The sequence below is a fragment of the Rhinoraja longicauda genome, chromosome 16 (genome assembly GCF_053455715.1).
Source record: "Rhinoraja longicauda isolate Sanriku21f chromosome 16, sRhiLon1.1, whole genome shotgun sequence".
Taxonomy (NCBI): domain Eukaryota; kingdom Metazoa; phylum Chordata; class Chondrichthyes; order Rajiformes; family Arhynchobatidae; genus Rhinoraja; species Rhinoraja longicauda.
This window is the reverse complement of record NC_135968.1, coordinates 22,051,563-22,063,798: the sequence shown is the minus strand read 5'-3', so window position 1 is coordinate 22,063,798 and position 12,236 is coordinate 22,051,563. Positions and strand designations below refer to the sequence as shown.

The 12,236-nt window shown below is 42.5% G+C and overlaps 1 protein-coding gene across 3 annotated transcripts in view; it reads left to right on the top strand.

Annotated features, from left to right (window-relative positions):
- The window catches only part of xpnpep1 (X-prolyl aminopeptidase (aminopeptidase P) 1, soluble), a 65,832-nt gene that overhangs the window by 51,684 nt on the left and 1,912 nt on the right, over positions 1–12,236 (top strand). For all 3 annotated transcript variants that reach the window (XM_078412820.1, XM_078412818.1, XM_078412821.1), the window contains 2 exons: positions 1,441–1,517; positions 11,256–11,354. In XM_078412820.1, coding sequence (XP_078268946.1) covers positions 1,441–1,517; positions 11,256–11,354 — 176 coding nt within the window. The remainder of the gene's footprint in view (positions 1–1,440; positions 1,518–11,255; positions 11,355–12,236) is intronic.

Below are 12,236 nucleotides of genomic sequence, written 5' to 3'. Positions count from 1 at the left end.
TGAAGTCGTTTTACATTTGATGCTCTGAGCTGTCAGTGAGAGATGCAAGTCTTTTTGACGCTGTCTTTTTGATGTGGCATGGTCATAGTAAACAGTTATGCCTGCTGCAGCACAAAGTGTATAACAACTTCACTTAAAGATTAAAGAAGTAGTCTGGTTAACGATACTCTAATCAAATTTGTAACACTCAGCAATCTGGAGAATATATCTAATAATAAACTTGTTGAAACGTGCTTTAATTTTGCTAAAAAGGTGCAGTGAAGTTTACATAAGGAAACGTTAAATATATTGGGATAGAAACAAAATGCTGGGGTAATTCAGCAGGTCAGGCAGCATCTCTGGAGAAAAGGAATAGGTGAAGATTTGGGTCGGAACCCTTCTTCATTAAATGTATTGGTTTGCACGAAAGAGGGAGTACCACACTTTCTAAAGCTGTACTTTACCATCTTTAGTTTGACTAATTGTCTAACATCATCCCGTCATTCTGGTCAGTTCAGTCTGAAGAAGGGTCTCGACCCGAAACTTCACCTATTCCTTTTCTCCAGAGATGCTGCCTAACCCGCTGAGTTACTCCAGCATTTGTCTCTGCCACCCCTCCATTCCCCACAGTTCACCACCTTGCATTCACTAAAAGGGTACTTTTGCTATCTTTTCCCAAGTTATCCTGTGATTATCACAAGATGCTCAATAGACACTGCCTGGGATTGGCATCCTAATTCTTTGGCATTCTGATTTTGTTTTCTTTCAGTTTCCTGCACCTTTGTGAGCCAGGGTTATCCAGGGCGCAGGGTGGGTGGGATAGTTATACCTCTGCCATCACTTTGGCTGAGAGGTGTACAGAAACTCCTCTTTGGTAGATTGGTAAGAGGTATTGAAAACTGAAGTTGCCACGGTCAATCATGTTCAATGGTGCTTGAGTCCAGCACTGGATTGAATTCAGTAATAGACTGTTGTACTCGGTGTTAATATGCTCTACTTTATGATATTATACTATTTCAAAATTAATAGTACTTTGCAAAGTGATGCATTAAAGTACCAAAGAAAATGGAAAACAATGGAGGCGAAGTATTAATGTAGTAGTCATCAAAAACAACCTCCCAAGTTTGCTGCATTCTATTCCCTTCCCCAGCAAGACACCGCTGATTGCTTAATTATACGGCCAGCAATGATTAAAATTCATGGTACAGACAGGAATCCTATCATGAAAAGCAATGCTTTGAAAAGACCATAATGCATAACTCAGTATGACCTAAAAGAAACCGATTTGTTGCATTGTTATCAAAGCTAATAGTGTGAAAATGAGACAAAGCATTAAAACTGAATTAACAATACCCCCTTTGCTCTTCATGCGGTAATGGCCATCTGACATAACTAATGAACACAGTATTTTGATATCTGAGGGACATTAACTGATAAGTTTATTTATGTGTTTATTTTTAGAGCCTGGCTATTATGAAGATGGTCGTTTTGGAATACGGATTGAAAGTATATTTCTTATAGTTCCCGCACAAACTAAGGTAAATTTTCAGCCCAAGTGATTTGTCTTATTCTGAGTAATTTAGTTTTTTAAATATGAGCCATGGTAAGACTGCTGGCTGGTCTTTTGACCTCTGCTGGATGTTGTTCAAGCCCATTTAATCTACTTTGTAGATTAGTTTGAAGATGCAGCAAGGAAACAGGCCTTTCGGGCCACTGAGTCCATATTGACCATCGAACATCCATCCACTCCCTATCATATCATATCATATATATACAGCCGGAAACAGGCCTTTTCGGCCCTCCAAGTCCGTGCCGCCCAGCGATCCCCGTACATTAACACTATCCTACACCCACTAGGGACAATTTTTTACATTTACCCAGCCAATTAACCTACAAACCTGTACGTCTTTGGAGTGTGGGAGGAAACCGAAGATCTCGGAGAAAACCCACGCAGGTCACGGGGAGAACGTACAAACTCCTTACAGTGCAGCACCCGTAGTCAGGATCGAACCTGAGTCTCCGGCGCTGCATTCGCTGTAAAGCAGCAACTCTACCGCTGTGCTACCGTGCCCTACACAAGGGGCAATTTACGGAAGCCAGTTAACCTACAACCCTGCAAGTCTTTGGGATGTGGGAAGAAACCAGAGCACAAGGAAGAAACCCCACACGGTCACAGGGTGAACTTGCAAACTCCATAAAGACAGCATTATGGTCAGGATTGAACCGGGGTCTATGGTGCTGAGAAGTAATAGCTCCACCAGCTGCACCACTGTGCCGCTTGAAGCAACTGCCTTGGTTTTTTTTCTCTTAAAATAGCTTAGAGTTCATTCACATCACACCAGGAGTATTGGGGAAATAGAGCTTCTTGCCCTGTTAGATGTAGGGCAATACGTGTTCAGTTGTGGCATGGGTTACATGCAGCTGATCTTTCACTGTTTTTCCATTTCACGTAGCTACCTTCTTCATGGTCTTTTAGAAAGAGGTTTGTCAATTAATGCAAAAGTAATCATTATTTCAGTGAATCCGAGAGGAAATGGGTCTATCTGGCAAAAGGTTTTCACTTGGGTGCGTTAAAATGGTCTTTCACCTATCGGTTTAGACGAAATTTAACCTCCATCCATGGAATAGATAAGTGATCCAGAGCACTGACCCTCCTAGATTCAGTCAAAAACAAAACTATGGATGCATTGTGTTTGACAAAGATGCTTTTCTGATGGTTTCTTTCATAAAAACAAATTGCACTGTAATATTTTGTTTAAGACTATCCTCAGTAAATATTTCTGTTTTCCTTATTAGACCTATCATTTCTATTTCTAAATCACAAATTATTACCTTACTGAAGGCCTGTGATAAATTAGCTCGGCAGTCCTACATATCTCTACATAGAACCTATACAATAATAATATTATATTTTGTGTAACTCTAATCAAATGTTGTCCCTCCTATGCCTGCCTTGTACATTTGGACACACATTCGTAAGAAAGACATTCACCTAATTTAGCAACTTTCTGTATTTTGTAGTATAAATATTGGTGAGACTATCCACATTGGCCTTCATCAGCCAGAGTACTGAGTATAGAAGTTGGGAGGTCATGTTGCAGTTGTATAAGATGTTGGTGAGGCCACATTTACAGTATCGTGTTCAGTTCTGGGCACCCTGTTATTGGAAAGATGTTGTCAAGCTGTAAAGGGTACAGAGAAGATTTATGAGAATGTTGCCAGGACTAAAGGGTCTGAGCTATAGGCAGAGGTTGAGTAAGCTGGGACTCCAGTCCTTGGAGTGCATTAGGATGAGGGGTGATATGATACAGGTGTACAAGATGCACAGAGTCTCTTGCCCAGAGTAGGTGAGTTGAGGACCAGAAGACCCCAGGGGAAAAGATTTAATATGAATCTGAGGGGTGACTTTATCACACAAAGGATGGTGGATGTGTGGAACAAGCTGCCAGAGGAGGTAGTCGAGGCAGGGATTATCCCAACATTTAAGAAACAGTTGGATAGAAACATAGAAAATCGTTGCAGGAGGAGGCCATTCGGCCCTTCGAGCCAGCACCGCCATTCATTGTGATCATGGCTGATCATCCACAATCAGTAACCTGTGCCCAACTTCTCCCCATATCCCTTGATTCCACTAGCACACAGAGCTCTATATAACTCTCTCTTAAATTTATCCAGTGATTTGGCCTCCACTGCCCTCTGTGGCAGAGAATTCCACAAATTCACAACTCTCTGGGTGAAAAAGTTCCTTCTCGCCTCAGTTTTAAATGGCCTCCCCTTTATTCTAAGACTGTGGCCCTGGTTCTGGACTCCCCAACATTAGGAACATTTTTCCTGCATCTAGCTTGTCCAGTCCCTTTATAATTTGATATGTCTCTATAAGATCCCCTCTCTGTATCTCTAAATCTAAAAAATATAAATCTCATCCTTCTAAACTCCAGTGAATACAAGCCTACTTTTTCAATCTTTCCTCATATGACAGTCCCACCATCCCAGGGATCAATCTCGTGAACCTGCGCTGCATTGCCTCAATTATAAGGATGTCCTTCCTCAAATTAGGAGACCAAAACTGTACACAATACCCCAGATGTGGTCTTACCAGGGCCCTATACAACTGCAGAGGAACCTCTTTACTCCTATACTGAAATCCTCTCGTTATGAAACTCCTATACTGAAATCCTCTCGTTATGGATAGGACGGATTTGGAGGGATATGGACCAAATGCTGGCTGGTGAGACTAGTGTAGCTGGGAGATGTTGGCCGGTGTGGGCAAGTTGGGCTGAAGGGCCTGTTTCCACACTGTATCACTCTATGACTCTATGAGGCTATCAAGTATCCGTAGTGCAGTAACGTATGGTCACACTGTTACAGGTGAAATTGAAAATTGAGAACATCTTGTCTGGGACGCCACACTCGACTGGTAGCTTTGCTGTGATCTCGCGTGATACTTGACATTGAAGCTTGTAGTCTCATTCATTTAGCTGCTGATTGTTGTTGGAGATATGTACAAAATGAATTTTCTGAGCAGGCTCCACGACCTGCATTGAACACTGGGCTGCTCCACTGCCTCCATCTTATCCATTCCTTCTTGTCCTAAAGCCAAACAGCAAGAGTTTATGTGACCACAAACTGTGCCCATGAAACCTCTCTGAAAACCCTTGCCAAGCAACAGATCACACCTCCCCACCACCTTTGCCACTTATCAACACTGTCTTATTTTGTCTCAGTATTATTTCAGTATTCCTGCCATTCAGAAATATTTTACAAATCGTTAAAAAGTAAATCTTTTTTAAAAAGATGAAAATGACTAAAGATATTATTACAAATATGGCGGCATGGTGGTGCAGCTGGAAGAGTTGTTACCTCACAGTGCCAAAGACCCAGGTTCGATCCTGACCACGGGTGCTGTCTGTGTGGAGTTTGCACATTTTCCCTGGTGGGTTTCCTCCAGGTGCTCTGGTTTCCTACTACATCCCAAAGACGTGCAGGTTTGTAGTTAATTAACTTCTGTAAGTTGCCCCTAGTGTGTGAGATGGGAGCCGCATAGAACTAGTGTATGGGTGATAGATTGTCAGCGTGGACTTGGTGGACTGAAGGGCTGTTTGTGTGCTGTATATCTAAACTCTAGTGTGAATGGGTTGGCATGGACCGAAGGACCAGTTTCCAAGCTATATCTCTAAAGTAAGCTAAACTAAAACAAATAAAAAAGCAAACTCAAATAATTAGAAAAAGTAGTATATTTTTGTCTTTTTTTTCCCCTCGTCACCTGACGACTAAGAAATTTCCGCAGGCCCCTACACAGCTTGGAATCCCCACAGTGTGCCCTGCCAGGAATCTGTAATCAGAACTTGAAAAGCAGGATTGGAATTTCTACATATACGTGGGTGTCGTGACATTTGTGGAAGCTTGTATATCAATGCCATATGGAATTGGCAGCAAATCTACAAAATCAAAACCAATATTTGTTTTTCTTGAAATGCTATCTCTCCTAATCCGATCTTTCCTCCCCCCCCTTGCGATTCCTCACTTACGTTATTTGATGTTAAATTAATTATTTTATCTGGCAATACTCTGCATGACGCCTACGATTTCTTCACTATGTTAGAAAGATGCACATTGCTTGCCTTGTTCCAGGTCTCCTGTTGACGGCAAGGGATTTGAATGATTGTCTAACATAAGCAAGTTCCAGCACAGCATTTGGAGGAAATCTATGGCTAATCAATGTTTGGTTCCTGCTAACTGCAAAATCCAACTTTAAACTTTTCCCAACTACGCTATGCTCCCTGAATGAATCAAAAAGAGCAAAACTGCATCAATTCTGAAGTTATTATATTTCCGGGGCACTGAGGAAAACATATTCATAGCATTAGTGCTATTTGGAGTGTCGATATTCATAGCATTAGTGCTATTTGGAGTGTCGATATTCATAGCATTAGTGCTATTTGGAGTGTCGATATTCATAGCATTAGTGCTATTTGGAGTGTTGATATTCATGGCATTAGTGCTATTTGGAGTGTCGATATTCATAGCGTTAGTACTATTTGGAGTGTTGCATTGTGAGGGTATAAAAGAAGGAGGAGGTCATTAACTGCTATTCATAAGACATTGAAGCAAAATTACGCCATTCAGCCCATCAAGTCCGCTCTGCCATTCGATCATGGCTGATCTATTTTTCCCCCACAACCCCATTCTTCTGCCTTCCCCTCCAAAACCTTTGACACCCTTACTAATCAAGAACTATCAACCACCTTTTTAAAAATACCCAATGTCTTGGCCTTCTGTGCTAATGAATTCCAGATTCACGACTCTGGCTTCACGGAATTCCTCCTCCTCTCCATTCTAAAGGCACGTCCTTTTATTCTGAGGCTGTTCCCTCTGGTCTTAGACTCTCACGCTACTGGAACCATCCTCTCCACGTCCACTGCATCCAGACCTTTCACTATTCAGTAGGTTTCAATGAGATCCCCCCTTCATCCTTCTAATCAGCATGTATAGGTCGAGAGGTTGAAAGACTGGAGTGACTAGGCTTGTATACGCTGGAATTTAGAAGAATGAGAAGGGTTCTTATTGAAACATATAAGATTATTAAGACACGTTAGAGGCAGGAAACATGTTCCCAATGTTAGGGGAGTCCAGAATCAGGGGCCAAAGTTTTAAGGATAAGGGGTAGGCCATTTAGAATGGAGATGAGGAAAAGCTTTTTCAGTCAGACAGTTGTAAATCTGTGGAATTCTCTGCCTCAGAAGGCAGTGGAGGCCAATTCTCTGGATGCTTTCAAGAGAGAGCTAGATAGAGCTCTTAATGATAGTGGAGTCAAGGGGTATGGGGAGAAGGCAAGAATGGGGTACTGATTGTGAATGATCAGCCATGATCACATTGAATGGCGGTGCTGGCTCGATGGAACGAATGGCCTCCTCCTGCACCTATTGTCTATTGGGAGTCGGCAAACACTCCTTATACGTTAACCAAATCATCCCCGGGATCATTCTTTAAAACTCCTCAGGACCCTCTCCAATGCCGTCAATTAATTGCTATATTCCCATGGATAGCTTCAGGTTGCCTATCTTCCAGTAAATTGACTTGCAATAATTGTGAATCATTTTAATGTTCAAATTACTTATCCATGCATATCCACACTGGCATTCAATGTCCTTTTATTATCTGAATTGGCGATAGGACAATCAATTAATTCATGTACCTGAGATAGACACAAAAAGCTGGAGTAACTCACCAGGTTAGGCAGCATCTCTGGAGAAAAGGAATTGGTGACATTTCAGGTCGGGACCCTTCTTCAATGTGGAAACAGGCCCTTCAGCCCACGGAGTTTGCGCCGACCTGCGATCCCCATACACTAGCACTACCCTACACACAAGGGACAATTTGCAATCTTTACCGAAGCCAATTAACCTACAAACCTGTACGTGTTTGGAGTTACAAACTCCATAAAGACAGCATCCATAGTCAGGATCCAACCTGGGTCTCTGGCGCTGTAAGGCAGCAACTCTACCACTGTGCCACTGTGCCACTGTGCCATGATGCCCTGGGCTACATAAATTGCAATTTCTTGCAGTTTTGGGCAGAACTATTCCCAAACCAAACTGAGATGTGACCCGACAGTCTGTTGTGCAGTGTCTCTGGTGCTTCATAGGATGCACTAGACTAAGATGTGAATAGTGTTGTTTAAACATGATTCAGGTTGATTGCCTCCAATGGGTGCTTAATAAACAGTCAAAATAATGCAGACTAAGTTTGTTCTGATTCTTTTTCTGAAAGCCTCTCGTATACAATTACCTCCATATAATCAGCTCCCACTTTGAAACTTCACTGTATTTTTATTATTGCATTCAAATGCAGGTGCAGATTCTTAAATCTGCCGTGGGTATTCTAGATTTTTGTTTTGGATGGAAACAACATCTGAATACAGATGTTCTGACGTTGAATTTGTTCTAATGGGATATTATTAGCATGGTTTATGAAACAGCAGCAGCCTCAAAGCATGTTCTTCGGGGATGCTTTTGTTTAAAATGCCGGACTTCAATCATCTATTTAAACCCTAACAGCCTGCAATATACTCTAATAATCAGCTGTCAACTGAGCAATTTATTTGTTAAGAGCCCTTTCAGCCTGTCGTGGACAGTTCATTTATATCAGAGTTGTACATTTCCCCTTGGTTATTGCCGTTTAGTACAGGCAGTTCCCTCATGCGTTTCTTCATGAATTCTTAAAGGAAGTCATCATTCATACCCCTATTTCGTGTTCATTTGCATTTTTAATAATATTTGCCTCTTTAGCTGTCCTTTTATCATTCAAATTGTGACTTGACATTTTATTTGCCTTTTGAGAGTTTGCCTTTTGCATTATTTGTTAAGGGATTTCTTGCCAGCCCTCAAAAAAAAAAAAGAAATATTGGAAATACCTTAAAAAATGTGTGTAAGCCTCAAATGGCGAAAAAGACCTGCATCACTTATTAAATAAAGTCGTAGGAATTACTTGTGATTTTTTTCACACCTCCCAATCGTACATTGCTATTAAAACATAGAACAATACAGTACAGGAACAAGTCCTTTGGCCCATAATACCAACTCAAATACCACCTCTCTACCAATAACCTGTATGAAACTTTCCAATCCGGATTCCGCTCCAAACACTGTACTGAAACTGCGCTCCTCAAAATCACAAACGACCTTTTCCTCTCCTCCGACGCTGGCAACCTCAACATCCTCATCCTACTTGACCTCAGCGCCGCCTTTGACACCATAAATCACTCCATTTTCCTCACCTGACTTGAAACCTCCTTTAACATCACCGGCACAGCCCTATCCTGGTTCAAATCTTACCTCTCTGACAGGCACCAGTTCATCTCCATTAACAACTGTAAATCCCCCACCGCTCCCCTCCCCCAAGGTGTCCCCCAAGGCTCAGTCCTTGGCCCCCTCCTCTTCATCCTCTACCTGTTCCCCCTTGGTCAATTAATCCGCCGTCATGGTCTCAACTTCCACTGCTTCGCCGATGATATCCAGCTCCTCATCTCCACCAAGTCAATCTTCACCACCACACACTCTACACTGACAAACTGCATCACTGAAATAAAATCTTGGCTTCAATCAAATTTCCTCAAACTCAACTGCAACAAATCTGAAATCATCATCATTGGTCCAAAAACGCTCACCAAATCCACCCAAAACTTCATCCTCAATATTGATGGTCTCCCAGTATCCACCTCCCCTCACATCCGGAATCTTGGAATCATCTTTGATCAAACCCTCTCCTTCGACAAACACATCAAACACATCACAAAGACAGCCTTCTTCCGCCTCAAAAACATTGCCCGTCTCCGTCCATCCCTCTCCTCCACAGCTGCAGAAACCCTCATCCACGCCTTCATCACCTCCCGTCTGGACTACTGCAACAGCCTCCTCTATGGCGCACCTTCAAAAATCATCAGTAAACTTCAATACATTCAAAACTCCGCTGCCCGTCTACTCACCCACACCCCGATCCGTGACCATATCACCCCCGTCCTTTACAAACTCCACTGGTTCCCCATCCCCCAGAGAATCCAGTACAAAATCCTCCTCATGACCTACAAAGCCCTCCATAACCTGGCCCCATCCTACCTGACTGACCTCCTCCACAGGCACACTCCCACCTGCACCCTCCGCTCTGCTGCTGCCAATCTCCTATCCCCCCCCCCCTCCGGACCAAACTCAGATCCTGGGGGGACAGGGCTTTCTCCATCGCTGCTCCCACCCTATGGAACTCACTACCCCAAACCGTCAGAGACTCCTCCTCACTCACCACATTCAAAACATCACTGAAGTCTCACCTGTTCAGTACTGCCTTCAACCACTGAAGGTCACCTCACCTTCTGTCTCCTTTCTCTGTTCGTTTACTTATTTATCTATTTATTCACTTCCCTATGTTCTTTAAATCCCTGTAAAGCGTCTTTGAGTGCATGAAAAGCGCTATATAAATGTAATACATTATTATTATTATTATAATGTCTATGCCGAACATGATACCAAGAGAAACTAACCTCAGCTGCCGGTAGATAATCCATACCCCTCCATTCCCTGCGTATCAATGTGTGTATCTAAAAGCCTCTTAAACACCACTATCATATCTCTTCCATCACCACCACTGACAGTGCAATCCAGGCCCCCAATCTCTCTCTATGTAAAAATAAAGAGTAACTCAGCGGGTCAGGCATCATCTCTAGAGAAAAGGAATAGGTGACGCTTTGGGCCGAGGCTCTTCCTCACACCGAAATGTTTGCTGGTTGCCAAACATTTCAACTGCCTTTCCCATTCCCATACTGACCTTTCTATCCTGGGCTTCTTCCACTGTTAGAACAGCATCTCATTGGAAATTGGAACAGCATCTCATAATTCGCATGGGCAGCTTACAACCCAGTGGCATGAATTTTTCATTTGTCCAATTTCAAGTAACCCTTGTCTTTGCTCTCTCCGTCCGTTCCCCCCACGCTGGTCGTCCTGCTAGTTTCATTGTTTGCATCCATACGCCACTTCGTTATCACCTCTTTTGCAGCCAACAATTGACCATTGTGGGCTCTACCTTTCCTTGCTCATCGGTGCCGCCTCTGGTTTGTTCTGAACCTTGTCATATCTCTAGTTTCCCTCTCCCCTGACTCAGTCTGAGGAAGGGTCTCGACCCGAAGCGTCACCCATTCCTTTTCTCCAGAGATGCGGCCTGTCCCGCTGAGTTACTCCAGCATTTTGTGTCTATCTAACGCTCAGAACACTTCTTTACTTTCCAACATTGCTTCCGTCTTCAATTCAGTCACTGATTTCATTGCAGTTTGCAATATCGATCGTCGACATAATTACATGAGCATTAATTTATTGCTTAAATCCCTTGGACTCTGAATATCATGCTAGCGATTTTTAGTAGCCAGTGAGTACAGTCCAACGGGTGCTGCAGACAGATAGACACTTAAATGACTAAGAAAATGTAACAAAATAGATAAAATACAAGACATAATCCTTGGAATTCTGCCATTCAGATGAGTTCCTAGTCTTCATCAGAAAGGAGATAATGGGAAAAGTTAAGAGATGTATTCACAGTTTTGACAAAGGAAGGTACAGATTTGTATTGCTATGTGTGCTAATCTGGCTTCATAAAAAGTTTTGTATTCTCTGTCATTGCTGGAAAAAGTGAGCTGTTTGTTATGGTAATCTCTGCCTTGTTTTTCATATGAAAACCCAGCATGATAACGCACGATATGCACTGAATTAAAAATGATCTTTGCTTTTATTTAGTACCGATTTCTGAACAGGGAGAGCCTGAGATTTCAAGCATTAACTCTCGTCCCAATACAAATCAAAATGTTGAATGTCAAACTACTCACAGAAAAAGAGGTAAGTATTCACTTTTTCCCTCCCTGACAGTCTAATGAAGGGTCTCAGCCCGAAACGTCACCTATTCTTTTTCTCCAGAGATGGTGCCTGACCCACTGAGTTACTCCAGCATTTTGTGTCTCTTCGGTGTAAACCAGCATCTGCACTTTCTTCTTGCGCAAGAATCCACTGTAATTGTTTAGACGTGAAGTAAGGATCTATATTGGATAAATCTAGAAGCAAGGAACTGCAAATGCGTGTTTGCAAAAAAGATGCAAAGTGCAGGAATAACTCAGCGGGCCAGGCAGCATCCTTGCAGAATATGGTCACAGGGAGGTTGTGCAAACACCACGCAGGCAGCACCTAAGGGCAGGATCGAACCTGGGTCTTTGGCGCTGTGAGGCAGCAGCTCTACCAGCCGTGATATATGATCTGAAACTACTTTTGAAGGCACAAAGATCCAACGTGGCAGGTTTATCTAGGAACAGAATTTGATGAAATTATGTAATTGGTCCTTAACATCTTGTGGACTGGTTGCCTCAACAAGCTGATTTTGGCACCTGGTGATTATCAGCAGGTTTGCAAAGTTCAGTCCAGTCTGAAGAAGGGTTCCGATCAGAAACGTCCACCCATCCAGAGTTGCCGCTTGACCTGCTGAGTTATCCAGCACTTTGTGTCTATCTTCTGTATAAACCAGCATCTGCAGTTCTTTCCTACACATGAAAAGTTAATAGCAGCTCGTCAAATTCTGCATCTGAACATTTTCATTCGTCATTTAAAATGATCGTCAAAACCAGTTTTAAGTCTATGAAAATTCATTTTGTTTATAAACTGTGTTGCATCTCCAAAATGTATGTTGAGAAATAATGGGGGAAAGTGAGAATGAAAGTAAGAAACGTTCTG